Source organism: Balaenoptera physalus (assembly GCF_965194825.1).
Source record: "Balaenoptera physalus genome assembly, chromosome: 7".
NCBI classification, from domain to species: Eukaryota; Metazoa; Chordata; class Mammalia; order Artiodactyla; family Balaenopteridae; genus Balaenoptera; species Balaenoptera physalus.
In genome coordinates, this window is record NC_138886.1 from 82,458,299 (window position 1) to 82,484,269 (window position 25,971).

General features: G+C 38.3%; 1 protein-coding gene across 2 annotated transcripts in view; it reads right to left on the reverse strand.

The window, feature by feature from the left end:
• UBQLN1 (ubiquilin 1) overlaps positions 1–24,967 on the reverse strand; it is a 49,286-nt gene extending 24,319 nt beyond the window's left edge. Inside the window, exon 1 of one of the 2 annotated variants that reach the window (XM_082469728.1) lies at positions 24,488–24,967. In XM_082469728.1, coding sequence (XP_082325854.1) covers positions 24,488–24,670 — 183 coding nt within the window. In that variant the 5' untranslated portion in view covers positions 24,671–24,967. The remainder of the gene's footprint in view (positions 1–24,487) is intronic. The other variant, XM_082469727.1, reaches the window with a different exon arrangement.
• Positions 24,968–25,971: the final 1,004 nt, after the last annotated feature.

Genomic DNA, 25,971 nt, shown 5'->3' on the forward strand with positions numbered 1-25,971 from the left:
GGAACAGAGGGTCTCTGAACTAAAGAACACACCAGACACAATGAGAACAGACATACAACACTAAAAACAGAAGATTAAGTAAACAGAGACATACCAGATGCTGAGCCTTTCCCCCTTCACCTCACACCTATCAAACAGAATGCTGGCATCTGGACCTTCAACATCCAAGCAGAAAGATTATAATATATAGTGTCTCCAAGGAGAATCTAACCAGGCTAAAATAAAAGAACTTAGAGATAAAGACCTAAGAGTTTTCCCCAGTTAGTCACCCTAAAGCAGCGGTTCCTAAAGTGAATGGAGGCCTCTATCTGCCCTGGGAAGCATTTGGCAATGTCTAAAGACATTTCTGGTTGTCACAACAGGGCTTAAGTACCACTGGTGGGTAGAGACCGAAGATGGTGAACATGCTACAATGCACAAAACAACCCCAACGACAAAGAATTTTCCAACTCAAAATGTAATCAATAACAAGATTGAGAAACTGCTGTACTTCTCAAAGTGCTGTCCCCAGATGAGCAACATTCACCATTCTCAGGTTAACTTGGTAGAAATGCAAATTCTCAGGCCCCAACCAAATCAGAAACTCTGAGGATGGGGCCCAGTAATCTATGCCTTAACAAGCTTCCCAGGTGATTCTGATGGACACTACTAAGAACCACTGCCTGCTCTAGGTCTAATAAATTTCCCCCAGATTTGTAGGCAATAAAGGAATACATTAAGTGACATTAAAAGGATACAGCTACTAAAATCAACAAAAAAGGTGTCCTTAACAAATAAATTGCTACGGGGAAAAAGCAGAGAAGAACCTATAGATGAAATGATACTTTTAAGTACACAAGGGACACTCAACCAAGGTAAGACCATAAACTGGGTCATAAAAACAAACCTTGGAAATTTTAAATAATTGAACCATATAAGTATATTCCTTGACAATAATGGAATTACACTAGAAATCAATAACAGAAAGATATCTGGAAAACTCCCAAATTAAACAAAATACTTCTAAAGAATTCATGGGTCAAAAAGAAAGTCTTGAGGAGCAATTAGAAAATATTTTCAACTGAACAAAAATGAAGTTACAATATGTCAAAATTTCTGAGATGCAACTAAAGCAATGCCTAGGAAAATTTACAGTATTAAAGGCTTAAATTTAAGAAGGATCACAAATCAGTAATCTAAGTTTCAACCTTTAGAAACTAGACAAAGAGCAAATGAAACCCAACAAAAAATAAAAATAAGAGCAGAAATCAAAATAAAAACAGAAAAATAAGAAAAAAATCTTTTAAAATATTAGTAAAACTGATGAACCTCTAACTAGAATGGCCAAGAAAAAAAGAGAAAACATAGACTAGCAATATCAGTAACAACAGAAGGAAATGACTACAGACCTCACAGATTTTATTAATAGAATAAGGAAAACTACATGCAAGTATTTGACAACTTGGATGAAATGGACCAATTTCTTGAAAGATTCAAGCTGCCAGAACTCATTCACTCTCTTCTGAAAACAGAAGAGGAAACACTTCTCAATTTACTTTGTGAGGCCAATATTACCCTGATACCAAAACCAGAAAAGAAAACTAGGCACCAATATCCCTCATGAACACAGATGCAGAAATCCTCTGTAAAATACTAGCAAACAAATCCAGCAATATAGAACAAGGGTAATTCTTCATTACCAAGTTAGGTTTATCCTAGAAATGTGAGGCTAAGTAAGTCAACATTTGAAAAATCAATAATTCACCACACTGACAAAAAAAAAGAAAATCCACACCGTCTTATTAATCGATAGTAAAAAAGCATTTTTTTTTTTTTTGTAAAAAAGCATTTGAAAGCATTCATTCATGACTAAAGTCCCAAGGAATCAGGAATAAAAGGGAACTACCCAGATCTGATAAAGCGCATCTACAAAATATCTACAATTTGGTGTAGTAATGGTGAACAACTGAATGCTTTCCCTCTAAGATCAGTAACAAAGCAAGGATGTATGCTCTCTATTCACTCTATTCAACAACATATTAAAAATGTCAGCCAATGAAACAAGGCAGGAAAAAGAAATAAAAGCATACTTGCCAGAAAAGAAAAAATAGGAAACTTATCAGTCCTTTGCAATGTATGAGCTTTATTTGGATCCTCCTTGAAAAAAAAAATCTTTTGCAAGAGAATGAGAAGACAAGCCAGACTGGGAGAAAATATTTGGAAATGACACATCTGATAAAGGACGGTTACCCAAAGTATACAAAGAACTCTTAAAACTCAACAAGAAACTGAACAACCCAATTAAAAAATGGGCAAAAAATTTTAACAGACATCTCATCAAAAAAGATATACAAATGGTAAATAAGCATATCCGTAAAGATGCTCTGCATCATAGGCCATTAGAGGAATTGCCAATTAAAATAAGGAGACTGCCCTATACAACTACTAGGATGGCCAAACCAAAACAGATAACACTACCAAATTCTGGCAACGATATGGAACAACAGAAACTCTCATTCACTGCTGATGGGAATACAAAATGGTATAGCCACTTTGGAAGACAGTTTAGCAATTTCTTACAAAACTAAACATACTCTTACCATTCGATCCAGCAATCACCCTCTCCTTGGTATTTACCCAAAGGAATTGAGAACTTATGTCCAGACAAAACCTGCACACAGATGTATACAGCAGCTTTATTCATTAATGTTAAAACTTTGAAGCAACCAAGAAATTCTTCTACAGGTGAATGGATAAATAAACCTTGGACATTATCCAAGACAGACAATGGGATATTATTCAGCAATAAAAAGAAATGAGCTATCAAACTATGAACTATCAAACCATGAAAAGAACCATAGAGGAACCTTAAATGCATACTACTAAGTCAAATAAGCCAATCTAAAAGGTTATGTACTGTATAATTCCAACTAGATGACATTCTGGAAAGAACAAAACTATGGAGACAGTAAATGGATCAGTGGTTGCCAGGAGTTAGGGTAGAGGTAGAGCACATAACACTATACATTTGCCAAAACACCAAGAGTGAATCTTAAACTATGAACTTTGAGTGATAATGATGTGTCAGTAGAGGTCCATCAATTGTAACAAATGTACCACCTTGCGACGGATGTCGATGGTGGGGGAGGTTAAAGTAGGGGGAGCAGGGAGTATGGGAACTCTGTACTTTGTGCTCTATTAGCTGTAAATCTAAAACTGCTCGAAAAAGTAAAGTCTATTTTTTAAAAGTTAAAGCTACATAATAATAAATTCATGCTAACATTACACTTAAAAAATCATTTTGAAACAATGGGGAAATTCTGGACTGGTGAAATTAAGACATTATTAATTGGTAAAGTAGGATAATATATTGCGTTTTTTAAAGGGATCCTTAGCTTTTAGAGATACATGCTGAAATATTAAAGGATGAAGTGTTATAAGGCATGAGAGATGCATCAAAATAATGGGGTATGGGGCTTCCCTGGTGGCGCAGTGGTTGAGAATCTGCCTGCCAATGCAGGCGACACGGGTTCGAGCCCTGGTCTGGGAAGATCCCACATGCCGCGGAGCAACTAGGCCCGTGAGCCACAATTACTGAGCCAGCGCGTCTGGAGCCTGTGCTCCGCAACAAGAGAGGCCGCGATAGTGAGAGGCCCGTGCACCGCGATGAAGAGTGGCCCCCACTTGCCGCAACTAGAGAAAGCCCTCGCACAGAAACGAAGACCCAACACAGCCATAAATAAATAAATAAAAATTAAAAATCTTTAAAAAAAAAAAAAATAATAATGGGGTATGGAAAGGGGCCTTAAAGGAAAGTACACCTGAAACAAGACTGGCTCCAAAATTAATTGTCAAAGCTGGGTAAAGGATTCATGGCGGGGCTAACTTACGATTATCTCTACTTCTGTATACTTGAAATTATCCATGATTTAAAAATTAAGAAAAAAATTATAAAGGGGGAAGAGTAACTGGCAAACTAAAATTTTATATCCAGTGCAAAATCCCTCAAAATGAAATCAAAGTAGACATTTTCAGACGCACAAAAACAGAGAATTTGTTACCCAGCATATACAGACTACAGGAAATGTTCCTCAGACAGAAGAAAATGATCCTCTCCTAGATGAAGGAATAAAAAAATGGGAAGAATAAATTGAAATAAAAACTCACTTTATAAAGCATTAGTAACAATGTTTTGTGTTGGAATGAAGAAAAGAAGAGAGGAAACAAGGAAGGAAGGAAGATCAAGTGTAGTCCACAGGCAGGTAAACAGTGTTCAACTGTTCTAAGGTTCTTGAATTAACTGGAAAGTACAAGTACTTACTGATTTAGACATTTTATAAGATGCATATAGTAATCTCTAGGATAACTACTAAAAGAATAATTTAAGCAGCATGCATCTACCAACCTAATAAAAGGGGCAACTGGGAAAAAGGGGGGGAACAATTGGAATAATACAAAACAATCCAAAAGAAAGAGAAAAAAGCAACATAGAAGAGACAGGAAAAACAGAAATCAAACAGTATAATGGTAAACGTAAACCAAATGTATCAGTGATTACATAACAGACTATGTGTTAAAAAGATAAAATTGCCGGACTGGATTTAGAAACCCAACTTCATGCTGCTTAAAAAAGATATACACATAAACTACTAAGGAAAAGAAAGATTGAAAATAAAAAGAATGAATAAAGATAGTCCATGCAAAAACTAACCAAATAAAGTTAGTGAGGCTACTCTAACTGACAAAGCAAACTTTTTTCTTAAACTGAAGTGTAGTTTATTTACAGTGTTGTGTTAATTACTGCTGTACAACAAAGTGACTCAGTTATACATATATATACATTCTTTTTCATATTCTTTTCCATTATGGTTTATCACATGATATTGAATATAGTTCCCTGGAAAAAGCAAACTTTAATACAAAAGCAACTAGGACATTTCAACATTATAAAGTGTTCAACTCACAAGAAGATAAAACTTTAAATGTATATGTACATAATACAGCTTCAGAATACATAAAGCAAAAATTAAATTGAACTACAGAGAAAAACAGACTAATCCAAAAGTACAGTAAAATATTTTAGCATATTTACCTCAGTAACTGATAAAATAAAATAGGACCAAAAGAAAAAAAAAAGGATATAAAAGCTGTGAACAACAAAATTAACTGATGACCCAACTGGCATGTATAGAACACTGTACTCAACAACTACAGAATAAGTATTCTTTTAAAATACATTTACAAACTTATATACTGGGCCATAAAGCAAGTCGACATATTTCAAAAATTTTCAATCATATGGAGTATGTACTCTAACTACATGCAAATTAAACACTACCTTGCAATTAAACAATACCAAAAAGATGAATCAATAAAATATTAGTTCAACTGGAAAAGATTTCCTGAACAGGACACAAAAAGATTTAGCCATAAAAAAGGCACAATAAATTAAACTATCATTAATAGAGTAAAAAGATAAGCAACAAAGAAAAAATATCTACAATACCAAAAACCAACAAAGCTTGAATCCAGATTTTATACATAAAGCATGAAAATCAGCAAGACACAACCCAACTGAAAACTAGTCAATAGACTGAAATAGGAACTTCACAAAAATGATATCTAAATGGCCAATAATACAGAGGAAGGGGACTCATCCTAATTAACAACATCAGGTAACTTTAAAATCAGTGACACACCCACCCAACAGTCCAGTATAAAGACTGTTACAGGGACTTCCCTGGTGGTCCGGTGGTTAAAAATCCACCTTCCAATGCAGGGGACGCGGGCTCGATCCCTGGTGGGGGAACTAAGATCCCACATGCCGCAGGGCAACTAAGCCCGCGCGCCACAGCTACAAAGCCCACACGCTCTGGAGCCCGTTGGCCACAACTAGAGAAGCCCGGGTGCTGCAACAAAAGATCTCATGTGCTGCAATGAAGGCCCGATGCAGCCTAAATAAATAAATAAATAAATAAATAAATAAATAAACAAAGTGGTTGTACTATTAAAAAAGACTGTTACAGACTGCTGCAGAGGATTTGGAGCAACTGGAATCCACATATATTGCAAACAGAAGTATAAATTCACATATTTCAGAAAAACATTTCACAGTAGAAGCTGAATGTATGCTTGTTGTATGACTCAACAATTCTACTTCTGGGATTTTATCTAACAAATTATGTGTTCACACAGGTACACAAAAAGACACGTTCAATGAAGTTCAAACTTTATTACCCCAAAACTTAAAACAACCCAAACCCTCAACTGTAGAACAAATTGTGATATATTCAATAGACTGTTACACACGATGACAACACATGAACTACAGCCACATGTCACCATGGATCAATGTAGAGCAAAAGTAGCCAATCACAAATGACAATAAACTACATTATTTCATTAACATAAGTTATCATTAACATAAGTTAAAAGAGAGGAAAGGGGCAAAAACCATAGTGTCAAAAGTGAGAAAAGTTGTAGTTAAGAGGAGGTGGTGATTGTAAGGGATCACAAGTGACATCTGGGAAGCTGATAATATTCTGCTTCTAACTTTTGTGCTAATAAATGAAGCTGTACATTTATGTGTGCATTGTTCTGTACTATACTTAAATTAAAATAGGTTTAAAAGTTGATTGTGAATGCCCTACACATAAGAAACAGCAGGAAGTCAAAACATAAATGACCAACTTTCCTGAGCATCCAATTTCAAGTGACTCACCTAGCCAGAAAGCTATCATATACTTTGTCTTGGGTAGGTCATCAGAAACAAATTAGGATGAAGATACCCTAGTTTTAAGAGTCACAGATGTAGAAAACAAACTTATGGTTTCCAGGGGGTAAAGGGGGAGGGATAAATTGAGACATTGGGATTGACATATACACACTACTATACGTAAAACAGATAGCCAATAAGAACCTACTGTATAGCACAGGTAACTCTACTCAATACTCTGTCATGACCTACATGGGAAAAGAATGTAAAAAAAGGGTGGATATATGTATATGTATAACTGATTCACTTTGCTGTACACCTGAAACACAACATTGGAAATCAACTATACTCCAATAAAAATTTAAAAATAAATAAATAAAATTTGTCTTGGGGGAAGAAAAAAAAAAAAACCTTAGTTTTAGGTAGCAGACCAGAGTGGCTATAAGACATGTAAATCACAGCAGGGATGATCACCCAAGAATAAGAGATGGTCATCCATGAACATCATTATCTAGCATCAAATGCTTATAGAACAGTTGTGAACAGTTTAGTTGAGCCCTTAGTAATATTTAAGGGCTGGAATCCTACTAGCCATGAGTTGTCAGTGTTAGGAAGGATAGGTGGGCTTTCTGGACAGACTAGGGGCTTCTCTATGGTATCCTAGATGCAAAAGAGTAAAATCCTATGGCACACAGTTCAAAAAGCATTTACATTCATTGCTAATTTAGCAGCTACACTGTGCCTGGAACCACACCCCCACATCATCTCATTCAATCCTCACAACAAAATCTCAAGAAACCAAAGTCCTTAATAAGACCCATAAGAAGTAACTTCCTCCTACAGAATTACAGCATTGTTGAAAATTAACATCACTGATACTAGGATCCTCTAGCCTCATGGAACTCTTGGTTCTGAGGAGCACCTAAGGCAATTCAAAAGTATGAGTTTATAGCACTTCATGGTGAAAGTTGGAAAGCATTATGACAGAGATAGGGTACAGCTATACTTCTAGTACCATACAAAGGGAAACTGTATAAACTGACTACCTATTATAATCTAATTCTTATACAAACAAATTTTACATTTCAAACAACCGATGTCAAACAATTTAGGTATTAGAACTACTCCCAAATAGACTAATGTAATATTCATTTACTCTGAGTAAATTACCCAAAGCTTGGAACAAACTTACAAAAACCAAGGATTACGACGCTCAACAGCCTGCCACCCCACTGGAAACAAAAATGAATAAACCGCTGGGGAGGAGACGAAACAAGATGGCGGAGTAGAAGGATGTGCTCTCACTCTCTCTTGCGAGAATACCAGAATCACAACTAGCTGCTGAACAATCATCGACAGTAAGACACTGGAACTCACCAAAAAAGATACCCCACATCCAAAGACAAAGGAGAAGCCACAATGAGACGGTAGGAGGAGCGCAATCAGAGTAAAATCAAATCCCACAGCTGGTGGGTGGGTGACTCACAGACTGGCGAACACTTATACCACAGAAGTCCACCAACTGGAGTGAAGGTTCTGAGCTCCACGTCAGGCTTCCCAACCTGGGGGTCCGGCAACGGGAGGAGGAATTCATAGAGAATCAGACTTTGAAGCCTAGTGGGAATTGACTGCAGGACTTCGACAGGACTGGGGGAAGCAGAGACCCCACTCGTGGAGGCCGCACACAAAATAGTGTGTGCATCGGGACCCAGGGGAAGGAGCAGTGACCCTGGGAGAGACTGAACCAGACCTACCTGCTAGTGTTGGAAGGTCTCCTGCAGAGGCGGGGGGTGGCTCTGTTTCACCGTGGGGACAAGGACACTGGCAGCAGAAGTTCTGGGAAGTACTCCTGGCGTGAGCCCTCCCAGAGTCTGTCATTAGCCCCACAAAGGGGTCCAGGTAGGCTCCAGGGTTGGGTTGCCTCAGGCAAAACAACCAACAGGGAGGGAACCCAGCCCCACCCATCAACAGTCAAGTGGATTAAACTTTTACTGAGCTCTGGCTGCCAAAGCAACAGTCAGCTCTACCCACCACCAGAGCCTCCCATCAAGCCTCTTAGATAGCCTCAACCACCAGAGGGCAGACAGCAGAAGCAAGAAAAACTACAATCCTGCAGCCGGTGGAACAAAAACCACATTCACAGAAAGACAGACAAGATGAAAAGGCAGAGGGCTATATACCAGTTGAAGGAACAAGAAAAAACCCCAGAAAAACAACTAAATGAAGTGGAGATAGGCAACCTTCCAGAAAAAGAATTCAGAATAATGATAGTGAAGATGATCCAGGACCTCGGAATAAGAATGGAGGCAAAGATTGAGAAGATGCAAGAAATGATTAACGAAGACCTAGAAGAATTAAAGCACAAACAAACAGAGATGACCAATACAATAACTGAAATGAAAAATACACTAGAAGGAATCAATAGCAGAATAACTGAGGCAGAAGAACGGATAAGTGACCTGGAAGACAGAATGGTGGAATTCACTGCTGTGGAACAGAATAAAGAAAAAAGAATGAAAAGAAATGAAGACAGCCTAAGAGACCTCTGGGACAACATTAAACGCAACAACATTTGCATTATAGGGGTCCCAGAAGGAGAAGAGAGAGAGAAAGGACCAGAGAAAATATTTGAAGAGATTATAGTTGAAAACTTCCCTAACATGGGAAAGGAAATAGCCACCCAAGTCCAGGAAGCGCAGAGAGTCCCATACAGGATAAACCCAAGGAGAAACACGCCAAGACACATAGTAATCAAATTGGCAAAAATTAAAGACAAAGAAAAATTATTGAAAGCAGCAAGGGAAAAACGACAAATAACATACAAGGGAACTCCCATAAAGTTAACAGCTGATTTCTCAGCAGAAACTCTACAAGCCAGAAGGGAGTGACATGATATACTTAAAGTGATGAAAGGGAAGAACCTACAACAAAGATTACTCTACCCAGCAAGGATCTCATTCAGATTCGATGGAGAAATCAAAAGCCTTACAGACAAGCAAAAGCTAAGAGAACTCAGCACCACCAAACCAGCTCTACAACAAATGCTAAAGGAACTTCTCTAAGTGGGAAACACAAGAGAAGAAAAGGACCTACAAAAAAAAACCCAAAACTATTAAAAAATGGTAATAGGAACATACATATCGATACTTACCTTAAACGTGAATGGATTAAATGCTCCAACCAAAAGACACAGGCTCACTGAATGGATACAAAAACAAGACCCATATATATGCTGTCTACAAGAGACCCACTTCAGACCTAGGGACACATTCAGACTGAAAGTGAGGGGATGGAAAAAGATATTCCATGCAAATGGAAATCAAAAGAAAGCTGGAGTAGCAATACTCATATCACATAAAATAGACTTTAAAATAAAGAATGTTACAAGAGACAAGGAAGGACACTACATAATGATCAAAGGATCAATCCAAGAAAAAGATATAACAATTATAAATATATATGCACCCAACATAGGAGCACCTCAATACATAAGGCAACTGCTAACAGCTATAAAAGAGGAAATCGACAGTAACACAATAATAGTGGGGGACTTTAACACCTCACTTACACCAATGGACAGATCATCCAAAATGAAAATAAATAAGGAAACAGAAACTTTAAATGACACAATAGACCAGAGAGATTTAATTGATATTTATAGGACATTCCATCCAAAAACAGCAGATTACACTTTCTTCTCAAGTGCGCATGGAACATTCTCCAGGATAAATCACACCTTGAGTCACAAATCAAGCCTCAGTAAATTTAAGAAAATTGAAATCATATCAAGCATCCTTTCCGACCACAACGCTATGAGGTTAGAAATGAATTACAGGGAAAAAAAACGCAAAAAACACAAACACATGGAGGCTACACAATACGTTACTAAATAACCAAAAGATCACTGAAGAAATCAAAGAGGAAATCAAAAAATACCTAGAGACAAATGACAATGAAAACACCACGACCCAAAACCTATGGGATGCAGCAAAAGCAATTCTAAGAGGGAAGTTTATAGCTATACAAGCCTACCTAAAGAAACAAGAAAAATCTCAAGTAAACAATCTAACCTTACACCTAAAGAAACTAGAGAAAGAAGAACAAACAAAACCCAAAGTTAGCAGAAGGAAAGAAATCATAAAGATCAGAGCAGAAATAAATGAAATAGAAACAAAGAAAACAATAGCAAAGATCAATAATACTAAAAGCTGGTTCTTTGAGAAGATAAACAAAATTGATAAGCCATTAGCCAGACTCATCAAGAAAAAGAGGGAGAAGACTCAACTCAATAAAATCAGAAATGAAAAAGGAGAAGTTACAACAGACACTGCAGAAATACAAAACATCCTAAGAGACTACTGTAAGCAACTTTATGCCAATAAAATGGACAACCTGGAAGAAATACAAATTCTTAGAAAGGTATAACCTTCCAAGACTGAACCAGGAAGAAACAGAAAATATGAACAGACCAATCACAAGTCATGAAATTGAAACTGTGATTAAAAATCTTCCAACAAACAAAAGTCCAGGACCAGATGGCTTCACAGGTGAATTCTATCAAACATTTAGAGAAGAGCTAACACCCATCCTTCTCAAACTCTTCCAAAAAATTGCAGACGAAGGAACACTCCCAAACTCATTCTATGAGGTCACCATCACCCTGATACCAAAACCAGACAAAGATACTACAAAAAAAGAAAATTACAGACCAATATCACTGATGAATATAGATGCAAAACTCCTCAACAAAATACTAGGAAACAGAATCCAACAACACATTAAAAGGATCATACACCACGATCAAGTGGGATTTATCCCAGGGATGCAAGGATTCTTCAATAAACGCAAATCAATCAATGTGATACACCATATTAACAAACTGAAGAATAAAAACCATGATCATCTCAATAGATGCAGAAAAAGCTTTTGACAAAATTCAACACCCATTTATGATAAAAACTCTCCAGAAAGTGGGCATAGAGGGAACCTACCTCAACATAATGAAGGCCATATACAACAAACCCACAGCAAACATCATTCTCAATGGTGAAAAACTGAAAGCATTTCCTCTAAGATCAGGAACGAGACAAGGATGTCCACTCTCACCACTATTATTCAACATAGTTTTGGAAGTCCTAGCCATGGCAATCAGAGAAGAAAAAGAAATAAAAGGAATACAAATTGGAAAAGAAGAAGTAAAACTGTCACTGTTTGCAGATGACATGATACTATACATAGAGAATCCTAAAACTGCCACCAGAAAACTACTAGAGCTAATTAATGAATTTGGTAAAGTTGCAGGATACAAAACTAATGCACAGAAATCTCTTGCATTCCTATACACTAATGATGGAAAATCTGAAAGAGAAATTATGGAAACACTCCCATTTACCATTGCAACAAAAAGAATAAAATACCTAGGAATAAACCTACCTAGGGAGACAAAAGACCTGTATGCAGAAAACTATAAGACACGGATAAAAGAAATTAAAGATGATACCAACAGATGGAGAGATATACCATGTTCTTGGATCGGAAGAATGAATATTGTGAAAATGACTATACTACCCAAAGTAATCTACAGATTCAATGCAATCCCTATCAAATTACCAAGGGCATTTTTTACAGAACTAGAACAAATCATCTTAAAATTTGTATGGAGACACAAAAGACCCCAAATAGCCAAAGCAGTCTTGAGGGAAAAAAATGAAGCTGGAGGAATCAGACTCCCTGACTTCAGACTATACTACAAAGCTACAGTACTCAAGACAATATAGTACTGGCACAAAAACAGAAACATAGATCAATGGAACAAGATATAAAGCCCAGAGATAAACCCAGGCACATATGGTCAACTAATCTATGACAAAGGAGGCAAGGATATACAATGGAGAAAAGACAGTCTCTTCAATAAGTGGTGCTGGGAAAACTAGATAGCTACATGGAAAAGAATGAAATTAGAACACTCCCTAACACCGTACATAAAAATAAACTCAAAATGGGTTAGAGACCTAAATGTAAGACTGGACACTATAAAACTCTTGGAGGAAAACATAGGAAGAACACTCTTTGACATAAATCACAGCAAGATCTTTTTTGACCCACCTCCTAGAGTAATGGAAATAAAAACAAAGTAAACAAATGGGACCTAATGAAACTTAAAAGCTTTTGCACAGCAAAGGAAACCATAAACAAGATGAAAAGACAACCCTCAGAATGGGAGAAAATATTTGCAAATGAATCAACGGACAAAGGATTACTCTCCAAAATATATAAACAGCTCATTCAGCTCAGTATTAAAGAAACAAACAACCCAATCCAAGAATGGGCAGAAGACCTAAATAGACATTTCTCCAAAGAAGACATACAGGCGGCCACGAAGCACATGAAAAGATGCTCAACGTCCCTAATTATTAGAGAAATGCAAATCAAAACTACAATGAGGTATCACCTCACACCAGTTAGAATGGGCATCATCAGAAAATCTACAAACAACAAATGCTGGAGAGGGTGTGGAGAAAAGGGAACCCTCTTGCACCGTTGGTGGGAATGTAAATTGATACAGCCACTATGGAGAACAATATGGAGATTCCTTAAAAAACTAAAAATAGAATTACCATATGACCCAGCAATCCCACTACTGGGCATATACCCAGAGAAAACCATAATTCAAAAAGACACATGCACCCCAATGTTCATTGCAGCACTATTTACAATAGCCAGGTCATGGAAGCAACCTAAATGCCCATCGACAGACGGATGGATAAAGAAGTTGTGGTACATATATACAACGGAATATTACTCAGCCATAAAAAGGAACGAAATTGAGTCATTTGTTGAGACGTGGATGGATCTAGAGACTGTCATACAGAGTGAAGTAAGTCAGAAAGAGAAAAACAAATATCGTATGTTAACGCATGCATGTGGAACCTAAAAAAAGTGATACAGTTGAACCGGGTTGCAGGGCAGAAGTTGAGACACAGATGTAGAGAACAAACGTATGGACACCAAGGGGGGAAAACTGTGGTGGGGTGGGGATGGTGGTGTGCTGAATTGGGCGATTGGGATTGACATGTATACAGTGATGTGTATAAAACTGATGACTGATTTAAAAAAAAAAAAAATTACAAATACAACTACACTGGAACAGTGTTGGTTAAGCTCATAAATACAATGGTCACCAAATGAAGCCAGACTGAAAAATGTATATGTGTGATTATATAAAGTTGCAGAACCAACAAAATGAATTTAGGCTGCTAGATGTCAGGAGGATGAAGGAAGTTATGACACTTTGACTTTGTAGGCGGTGGCTGGAAGGAAACAGGAGTGGCCTTCTGAGAGGTGGTAATGCTTGTCCCTTGATATAGGGGCTGGTTGCAGGAGTGTGTTTCATTTGTGCAAAATTGATAGAACTGTGCACTTTTGATGTGTTCCCTTTCTGTATGTACTTTATACTATAATAAAATTTCATAATTAAAAAAAAAAAGAATGGAATGTGCTAGGAAAAAAGCCATTTAAAGTTTATGTCTCATTACTTCTTGTTCGTATTTTTAACTTAATTTTTATTTTTTATCACAGCACATTTGATTACAATGTTTTGTTTGTTCAAAAAAAAAATGAATAAACCTGTTTTTAACTGTACCATATCAAAGAGATATGCTATACTTTCCCAAATAAGCTGCATTTTATAAAATTTTAATCCAAATATGATCAATTTAAACAATGTTATGTGTTTGCAGAAGAGCCAAAAATCCTGCACATACTTCATATATCCTTAAACTTCTATCCTGCACTCTAAAAAAAGGCAGAGGAAATAGTTTACCGTGGCTTCAAATTTTCCAAAATTTGATCTCTAACATTTGAACTTTACTTCTATGTTTGTTTTAACTACTACACTTTTACTGAACACTACAACAAAAAATCAGAAACTACGTAGTATTGACTTAGGAAAAAAAACAATTAGCAATCTTAAAAATTCTCAAAGCAGCTTTAGACAGAGGCAGTCCACAAACACTATTCCTCTGCAGAAACATAAAACTTATTGCAACAAATGCCTGAGTCTGAGTAACCTTAAAGTACCCTCATTAAAAAACATTGTACAGGGGCTTCCCTGGTGGCACAGTGGTTGAGAATCCGCCTGCCAATGCAGGGGACACGTATTTGAGCCCTGGTCAGAGAAGACCCTACATGCCGCAGAGCAACTAAGCCTGTGTGCCACAACTACTCAGTCTGTGCTCTACAGCCCGTGAGCCACAACTACTGAAGCCCATATGCCTAGAGCCTGTGCTCCGCAACAAGAGAAGCCACCGCAATGAGTAGCCCGCGCACCACAATGAAGAGTAGCCTCCGCTCACCACAACTAAAGAAAGGCCTGCACACGGCAACAAAGACCCAACGCAGCCAAAAATAAATATTAAAATTATATATTAAAAAAAAACCATTGCATAAATCCTACACGAAGATGTTGGGTATAAAATAAACTAGAAACATAAGCAGCTATATGAGAAAAGGGCACCTTCTTATAAATATAAAACTGAACACTCAGTCAAAAATGTTATAGTGCATTATCAATAAAAATGTAATTTTTAGGCGTTTCTATGACCTAAATCTAACATCCACAAACTAAATGTTTCACTTACACATGCTCGCATTCTTCCCTCTACTACAAAAAAATTAAGACTCAATTCACTGGCAAACAAAAGAGTACAGGAGGAAAGAAACCAATACAAGTAAAGTATATAAACTCTGAGCCAGGTACTTTTACATATTATCTCATGAAATCCTCCAAACAATCTAGTGAAGCAGATATTATATCACATGTTAAAAATGTGGCCTGTGAGGCTCAGAGGTGTAAAGCGCCTTGCCCAAAGTCAGATCTCTCAAATTCCAAGGTTCATGCTCTCTCCAAAATGCAGACTTCATTTCAATATTAATAATGACAACACACCCTTTCCCCATTTCTCAAAATATTAATAAATATATAAACACAAGTAATCATAAATAGTGGAACGAGTTAGCTCTACACATGCCAATATGGAAAGACTGCAAAGATACAAATAAAAAGAGTAAGGTAAAAGTGTGGGTAATAATCCATCTGCTTAACAGGAATAAATAGAAAATTATATACGGGTAAATAGAGAAACACTTTTCCGGACAGAATCAGATAAATAGATAAACACTTTGAGTAACTTTTTCTGAACGGGTCCCCTTATTTCATACTTTTCTACATCATTCGAATTTCCTAAAGTAACAGCATGCATAATGTATTTCATTTTCTTTGCAGTCTGTATTTTAAAAACGAATAAAGCCATATCCTTTATAAAAACTGGAGAGAGCTTTAAAGGCTATAAAAAATTTATCAAAAAACATTTTACTAGTCTAGAAATCTGTATAGAAGCTGCTTAATTAATAAACCAAGCAGTCTGTGTTGTCATATCTACAGAACATCAAACTAAGTCAGAATGGCATAAATTTACCTGGAACAAACCACAGTTCAGATCTTCTTATAATGAAAGGATTTGCAAAATAGAGGCGCATATATATACATTTTATTTATGCCTATAATAAATGGAATTTGTTCAGTATGTTAACTCAGTAATATTTGCATCAAACAGATTTGGAGACCGCAACTTTAGTCTCTTAAAAAATTTCCAGTCCTAATTTTAATGGGATTTTCTTTTTAAGCTGCTCAGATACAAAAACAACTAAAATAATGCCTTTAGACATTTGATTAAACTAAGAATAAACGTCACATTTTTCTAAGTAAATCACATTGTTAAAATAGTCCCAACTAAGTACAAAATACTGCAAATAAATCTTTAAAACACTATTTGTTCATTCACTCAATAAATATTTGCATTACTCAATGTGTGCCAAGTGCAATACTAGGCAGGTACAATGAGATTAAGAGGTAAGCAAAACACCCCTACCTTTGTAAATTCTTACAGTATGGGGTGGGGAGGAAAAAGTCCATATAATCACAAAATGGTATCAAGAGATTATAGTCATTGATCTAATTTAGATTGGTGAGTCCAATCAACCTTTAATGAACTAACATTTAAATAAACCCAAAGGCTGAAAAGCCAACCAGAGGAAAGTCAAGGCAGCTTGGAGCAGTGGTTAGGTGTGGGCTCCAAAGTTAGTCACTGGATTTCAATCTAGGCTCCACTATTTAACAGGCATATAAATTTAATCACATTACTAATCTGAGTTTCAGTTTCTTCACTTTAAAAAAGAGGTAACAACAGTACTTTCATCATAAAGTTGTGAAACTTAAAAAAAATAACAATAATGCAGTATGCTTTGATAAGCCTGGAATAAGTACTGTTATGTTACTGTCATTAGCAACATTGGCAAAAGCTCAAAAAGGGAAAGAGCTAGTGATAGTTGGAGGGAAAGACTTAAAACAGCTGAAATGCAGTGAATAAAGGGGGAGAGGTAAGTAGGGAACGAAGCATGAAAACTTTATTAGCTATGCTATCTAATTCGGAAGTCTCTAACCAAATGTGGTTATTGAGCACTTGAAATGTGGCTAGTCCAAATTGAGATGTGCTGTGTGTGTAAAATACACACCAGATCTTGAACACCTAGTATGAAAAAAAAAGTAAAATATCTCAATTTTTAAAATATCAATTACATGTTGAAATGATACTTAAGATATACTAGGCTAAATAAAACATATTTAACATTACAATACCCAAATGATAGAAACAACCCAGTGACACTGACAGCTGAATGGATACACAAAGTGGGTATATACATACAATGGTATACACATACAATGGAGCATCATTCAGCCTTAAAGAGGAACGATATTGTCACATGCTACAACATGGGTGAAACTTGAGGACACTATGCTAAGTGAAACAAGTCAGTCACAAAAGGACAAATACTATGATTCCACTCTTATGAGAAACCTATAGTAGTCAAATTCATAGAGACCAAAGGTAGAATGGCTGTTGCCAGAGGCTGTCAGGAGGAGATAATGGGGAACTATTGTTTTAACAGGTACAGGGTTTCAGTTTTTCAAGATGAACAGAGTTCTGGAGATGGATGGTGGTGATGGTTGCACAAGAATATGAATGTATTTAATGTCACTGAACTATACACCCAAAAATGGTTAAGATGGTAAATTTTATGTTCTAAATATTCTAATAAAAAATTAATTTTATTTTTGAAGTGGCTGAGAAAACTTAAATTACATATGTAGCTTGCATTTTATCTCTATTGATCACACTGTTAAACTTAAGTCATGGCAAAATTTTCCAATGAGAAGGGTTTTGAGGAAGTGTGACAAGATCGAGATCCAGTAAGCCCTAATGCCCTAAAGGCAGGGGTCAGCAAACTTTCTGTAAAGGGACAGACAGTAAATGTTTTCAGCTCTGTGAGCCACATGGTGTGTCCTGAAAGCATAGATAATAAAGACGTGCATGGGCACGGTGGATCTGGCCCACTCTAGTTGGCTGACACCTGCCTTAAGACACCACTGCAAGCAATGGCTCCTACCGGCTCAGACTGCTGAATTTTCAGGAATTGTGTAAGCCAGTTTAGTATCAGTAGCCTAAAATCTTCCATGATGAGAGGTATTTACAAATGGAAATCAGCAAACACTACAAATCAGTGCTGTTTCTTCCCAAGGAACTAGTTGATAAACATTTACCAGCACACCCTACTTTACGTAAAGAATTAACTTCTCTCCTATGCATTTAAAAGTATATTAGCTGGAAAAACTGACAGTCATTCAAATCCCTGCTGTGCTCTGTGGTTCAGATGAAGATCCTCAGTTAAGAAAGGCTATTCTAGAAGAATTATTCCAGTAACCAGAAGCGAGAGTGAACACCCTGTGGCAGTCAAGAGTGGTGAGCTAAGGGGTGAGCAGTTTAAAACGAAGCCGTGAGAGGAAGGCAAGAAACCAATGAGATTATGTACACACTCAGCCGTCCAAATCCACAAATGCAGAGGGCGACTGTGGAACTTGAGCATTTGTGGGTTTTGGTATCCACAGTGGGTCCTGGAACCAATCCCCGGCAGACAGCGAGGGACAACTGTACTGAACTCAGTAAACACTGAACAACTGGTAGTAATTATTAATTATACATTATCATGCATATGACAGATTCATCTGTAAACAAATATTTACTGAACCCATACTATGTGCTAAGCTCTGGTAACACAATAGTGAACAATCACAGATCCTCTCTAGCAAAAAAATAAGCATTAATCAAATAATCACATAAATATAGACTTTAAATTGTAATAAATTATGACCAAAAACAGGGTGCTGTGAGAAAGTACAATGGGGAATCCCAACCAACTCTGGAAAATCAGGGATACTTCTTTGAGAAAGTGACCTTTGCACTGAGTGAGAATGGGCAAAGAGTGGGAGGCATTCCAGGTAGCAAGAACAAACTGCACAAAACTCCTGAGGCAGGAAAAAAAAATGTGATTAACAGATCAAGGAACTAAGAAGTCAATAAAGCAAGAGCCAAGGAGGAAAGATGGCGTCAGAATGGAGACATAGGATGGAATCTTATCACACAGGGCCTCATGGCCACATTATATATGGCCACATTATATAAGTCCAAGATCAATGGAGAGCTGTTAGTTTTATGTAGAGAATAAAATGATCTGATCAATGTTTTTCAGAGATTGCTCTAGGCATTAATGGGGGAAACTGACCAGTAGGCTACCATAATTTCTAGGCAAGAAATAATAGTAACTTATTGAAGTCAATCCTCAATCTTTTTTAAAAAAATTAATTCATTTATGTATTTATTTTTGGCTGCCTTGGTCTTCACTGCTGCACGCGGGCTTTCTCTAGTTGCAGCAAGCAGGGGCTACTCTTCATTGCAGTGCGCGGGCTTCTCATTGCGGTGGCTCCTCTTGTTGTGGAGCACAGCTCTAGGCGTGCGGGCTTCAGTAGTTGTGGCACACCGGTCTCAGCAGTTGCGGCTCACGGGCTCTAGAGCGCAGGCTCAGTAGTTGTGGCACACGGGCTTAGTTGCTCCGTGGCATGTGGGACCTTCCTGGACCAGGGCTTGAACCCGCGTCCCCTACATTGGCAGGCGGACTCCCAACAACCACTGCGCCATCAGGGAAGCCCAATCCTCAATCTTACAAGTACCTATGTAATCTTTTAAATACTCCATTGCAGCAATTTTTGGCCTCAGGACACAACTCTTACAAATTTGAAACTCCAGAGTTTTTCTTTATGTAGGTTATATCTATTGATACACTAGGAGATTAAAACTGAGAAATCTTTGAAAAATTCATTCAAGATAACAAACTCATTACATTAAATACCTTTTTTATGAAAAATAACTATTTTCCTAGTTTGAAGAATAGCACTGTTTTAAATTTTTGCAAATCACTTTAGTCTCATAATAGAAGACAATTGGATTTCCACGTTTCACATCTAACAGATTCTGAAAAATACGCTTGTTTGTGAGAAAATTAGAGTGAAAAACACAAATAATCTCTCAGAACTATCATGAAACTAGTTTTGATCTTATGCTCCTCCTAGAAGGGCCCTGGGGACCCCCCAGACCATATTAAGAACTGCTGCTTGAGCAACAGAAAGCCAAGCAATCACAGTAAGGTACTTCACAGCAATTAGAAAGGCTACAATCAAAGACAGACCAATAACAAGTGTTATACACAATGGAAAGTGATTGGAATCCTCATGCACTGCTGGTGGGAATAAAAATTGGTACAGCCACTTTGGAAAATAGTTTGGCAGTCCCTCAAAAAGGTAAACAGAGAGCTATCACATGACCCAGTAATTCAACTCACAGGCATACGCTCAAGAAATATGAAAACATATGGCCACAAAAAACTTGTATAAGTATTCACATAGGCGTTATTCATAATGGTCAAGAAGTAGAAACAACCCAAATGTCCCTCAACTGATGAATGGAAAAATAAAATGTAACATATGTATCCATACATGGGAATATTATTCAGCAATAAAAAGGAAGTACTGATACATGCTACAACATGGATAAATGTTGAAAACATTATGCAAAGAAACAAGCCACAAGTTTTCAAAATCTGGTGTGTATTTTACCCCTACAGCACATTTCAAATCAGTCTAGCCACATTTTAAGGGTTCAACAGTCAGATGTGGCTGGTGGCACCACTGGGGACAAGAGTTCTAGATCTACCCTATAACGTATAATTTTAAATGATGTTTGTGATGATGACACTGACACAATGTAATTTCCCTTATCAAGGAAAGGTTCACTTCTATTCAATACATAATATTTACGTTACGTCTAAGTATGTTAATATTTTTCTAAAAGATTCAAGTGACAAAGATATTTTCTAAAACTAGAATATACACTGCCTGAATATTTCAGGTGACTGCATTTCAAAATCTTACACTATAATCTAGAGAGCCACAAAATCCCAGAACAAGCTAGTTAGGAGCTAGTATACAGAAGTGCCCTTCCATTCTCTGCACTAATTTTACCCACTCACACACAGACAACATTCCTCTGGACTTCATCTTGTTTGTTGACACTTAGAAATCCTCAAACTGTTTCCAACAGAAAATAATGAATAATTAATAGAAAACATAATCTCATACACAGGGACTTTTTGCCATTACACATTTTAAAAAATCTATCTACTTATATTATGAAAACCCTTATTAATGAAACCACCTTGGAACATACATAGTGAAGTTTATATTCTAACCACCTTTAGTTAGAAATTTAAGCATTACTCAACTGATTCTGAGTACGCAATGAAAAATAAATTTCACTTTAATTTTAGAAAAGTATAAGCCTTATTATCAATCGAACAAGTTAAAAATGTTAAATACAAACTGTATTAAAGTATCTTTTTTCTGCCTGTTATATACAAACAGAAATTGAGGGAAAAATAAGAAAATTAATAACCACCTTATAACTTTTTTTATACCTAAGAGATTTAATATAATTTCATCCAATTATTAGAGCATGTTCATATAAATACTATTTCAGCATAATGTATTGAAAATTTACATTATATAGAAACAGTGAAAGAAATTTTAAATTGTAGAAAATGGGATTTGCCTGATAGAAAACCTAAGCTTTCAATATTATTCTTTTGTAGGTCTTTTGCTTACCCTCTTTACCTCTAAGATTAGATAAGAATTTTCTGGACCAAATACTTCCCAATTTTTTACTAAACATTTTTAGTGAAATCTCAATGTCATTAAGTTTATTTTAATGACTAATTTTAATCTGCAGCAAATAGTTTAAATCTGTGAAACCCTTAGAAAAAAATGTAAAATTATAAAATGACAGATCTTTTTTTGTGCTTCAAGTAGAATTTTACAACCCATGTGAAAACTACTTTTCTTATTCTTGTACATTTTTCTGTATGTACTTCCCCTAACAGAGCCCATAGGCAGTTCAATTTGTCTTCTGGTTCTTGATGCAGTGATGAGCTTCAATTTTTATCACGTTTTCTGCTTCAACAGAAAGTATTCGTCAAAACAAAAATTCAACTGCCATGAGAAAAAGTTGCTACAGAGAGACTTTAATTTTATCTATTAAAATTTTACTTTGGTTACAGAGGAGTAAAACTAAAACTTCCACAGAATTTGAAATTCTAGTTTCACCATCACAAAAAGTTAAAAAATCCTCACAGATAAAAGCATAATACACTGAACTAAATGAATTCTTCTATTTACAAAATACTGTATTTCTAATCTTTTACAGTAAAATGCTGAAAGCAGCCAGGATGGTGAAGACCTGAACCAGGAATCTTAGAAAGAACTATGGGCTTCAAAAGTTAATATGGCTGCACACCCACTAAAAAAAAACTGATACTATCAAATGTTAGTAGGAATGTGGAGCAACGGGAATTCCCGTGCACTGTCAGTGTGACTGTAAAATGGTACAAGCACTTTTAAAAAACATAGTTCCTTATGAAACTAAACCTACAGCTACGCTATGACCCAGTCATCCCACTTCTAAGCACTTCTAACAGGAGAGATAAACGCACTTGTCCAACAATACAGATCTGTATAAGAGTACTCATAGCAACTAACTGGAAAGAGCCCAGGTGACCCTCAACAGGAAAATGGATAGATTATGGTGGTATATTCATACAATGGAAGACAACACAGCAATGAAAAGGAAAGAACTACTGAGGATACACGAGTCTTAAAAACACTAAGCTGAATGAAAAAGCCTTTCCCAAGAGTACATACCACATAATCCCACTTATGTGAAATTCTAGAATAAGCAAAACGAGTCCATGGGAGGAAAAAAATCAAAACACTGGTTGACAGAGAAGAGTGAACTGACTGGAAAAGGGCAAGAGGGAACTTTCTAGTTAATTACGAAGTTCTACAACTCCATTAGGCTTCGGATTAAACAGGTGTATGTATTTGTGTAAACCCATGGAATGGCAACCGTGCGCATTTCACTGCAAGTCAAACTTACGTAAAAAAAATTTTAAGTTAAAAATTGAACTCAGGTTAACGATATGCACATTGCTGAAGTGCTTTTTAAGGGTAACATGTACTAATACTTGCAACTTACTTTGAAATGCACCCAAAAAATAAAATTGACTGATAAGTGATTGTGCGATACAGCAAATAAAGCAAAATGCTAATTGTAGGTGATAGACACATGGGTGGTCACTGCACAATTATTTCAATTTTCCTGTATGCCGCAAAATATTAAAATATTAAGGAAAATTTTTATAGGAGAATTGAGAGATCAAAAGAAGTGATTCAATAGGTGGTCAAAGTTTCTCACTACACACCACCTTTCAGAATTACATAAAAAAATACCCCAATCATTTATTATTCCTAGGGGAATTTGTAGGTACATTTCAGGAGTTTTTGCTTCTTCATAAACTGTTCACATTGCCTGAAATCAATTCAATAATTAGGGCAATATCCTGGGACGTATATTCAACAACAAACTAAAACGATTTGTTAAATTCCTCAAGATTATTAACTACCAAATTTGTATTCCTGAACAGATTTTAAGCCGTAAATTATTTTTTATTTTTCTCCAGTAACTCCAATTTCGTTTTCTTTTATCCGATTGCAAGCGCCAGTATCTGAAGAACATAGCTACCCCTCTAAAATGAAACAAAATCCTCCCCAACGATTAGCATCTAAGGATAACAAATATACTTTAAAAAGAAATCCAGCAAGTCGTCACTGAAAGTCATCTACCCTTCTCCTTAAGCCTTGTACTATTAAGATGCGGCTGAAAGCAATTTCTGTATCATAGTTAATTTTTTCTTTAAAGACTGGAAGGTGGGAAAGATTTCAGCAGAACTAAATGTACACGTGATCCTCACCCCCCAAAATCCACCTTAACCCGCAGGCAGGTAAAACAATGAGCACACCCTCTTTTTTTTCCTGAATGAGACAAAACCGCGTACTAGGCTAAGGCAAACCCTCGCCCAGCCTCCACCCCGCCTGGAGCCAGGCGGCGGGTCCCTTTCCTTTGTGAGGAGCCGGAGGGAGGCGGCTGGGGGCGGGGAGCTGGGGGTGGCGGCTGGGGGTCTGCGGACGCCCGAGCAGGAGGAAGGCGCTGAGGGAAGCGGCGTCGGCACGTCCCGCAAACAGGCCGCGCGGCCCCGCCACAAACCTCTGCGGTGTCCCCAGGTGCAAACCCACGAACCTGGGTGTGATCTAATTTGGGAGGAGACCCGAGAGAAAAACCGAGGGCACCTCCGGGGACGACCCCCTTCTCCCAAGCCCTTGCAAAACCTTCTCCCGCCGCGGGAGGAGGTCCTGCCGCCATCCCCACCCCGCCCCGAGCCTCGGGCGGCCCTCACCTGCTGGACGGAGCTATTCTCGGGCACTGCGAACTCCTCCTTCTCCTTCGGGGTCTTCACGGTGACTTTCATGATCTTGGGTTCCGTGGAAGCAGCAGCGGCGGCGGGGGCGCCGGCACCTTCGGCAGCGGCGGCGCTGTCCTGGGAGCTCGGAGGGCCGCCGCTTTCACCATTCTCGGCCATGGCGGCGGCGGTGACTCAGGCGCGCAGGAGGGAGCGGGCGAGCGAGGGGGAGCCAGGGGACGCCAGAGCCGGCCGGCCCGAGAAGCGGAGAATGTGGGGCACGTCGCCTCAGTGACAACGGGCGCAAGGCCGCCCTACCGGGCGAGGGGCCGCGGAGCTTGGCCTGGGCTCCGGCGCAGGCCCGGGTCGGGCGCTCAGCAGCCGCCCTGTGCTCAGACGCCACTCGGTCGCAGCGACATCCGCAGCCGCCGCCGCTTCCTCCTCCCCGCCCCTCCCCCCACGTCCCTCCGCCGGCGCCGCGCGGGGCACGCCGGGTAACGTGGCTGGCGACGTCGCCGAGTCATGCCTGGCCGCCGCCGCTTGGAGCTCTGGCCGCTTTTCTTTCCCTCTCCCGCTCCATTGCTCAAAGCGTAGGCGCGTTCAGAGAGAAGGACTAAAAACAAAGTGGGGCGGAAGAGGTCAATTCGTTCGTTTTTACCCCTTTACCAATAAATGAATTTGCGTCTTCTGGGAGGCACCGTAAGGGCGCACGGGGATGACGTCACGGCTAGCGAAATTACTGGAAAGGGGGCTCGACCACTGGGCGCTGCGGCCGGAAATGCGCCTGCGCGCTGGCGGGCTAGGTAGTTTCTTCCACCCAGTCATCTCACACCCCGCGGTTACGGTGCGCGCCGACTCCGCGCCTGTGCTGGCTTCGCATACCCCACTGGGAGGAGGGTCTGAAACAAATGCCCGAGAGGTTTTTTGTGATTCATTTTTAAATGTGCTTAAGTTTTGCATACTTGAAAATTTTTAAACGCTTGCTCTTACAGTCCGGTGCGCCGGAGGTGAAAGGTTAATGGCTGAAAAAAAATCCTCATCATAACGAAGGGAAAATGGTGTACGCGCCTGTAGCTACCCTGCGCAATTCCGCGGAGTCATTTCTCCACGACCAGAGCTTCCCACCCTCGGGTCAGCCCGGTTTGGTCAGGTGATCAGGCCACCTGTGTTGACAATGGCCTCCGCTCCCGCGCTGACAGCCCTGCTAGCCCACCCCTGAATTCTCTGTGAATACTGTCCCCCAGGATGTTTGGGGCAGAAACAAGGGTACCCTAGGAGTGCCCACCCAACTGGGACAGTTTAATGTAGCTGAGGTGTTCATTTTATATTCTATCAAATTAAGTTACTGCTCCATTTCAGACTTTAGGTGGCATTAAAGGTAGTTGTTCAAAAATTATTATAGATGTAGTATGGATATAAATAAGAAACAGGAAGTTAATTTTCCCGTAGAGAATTCTAAATTTTAAATGACCTTGTCATTT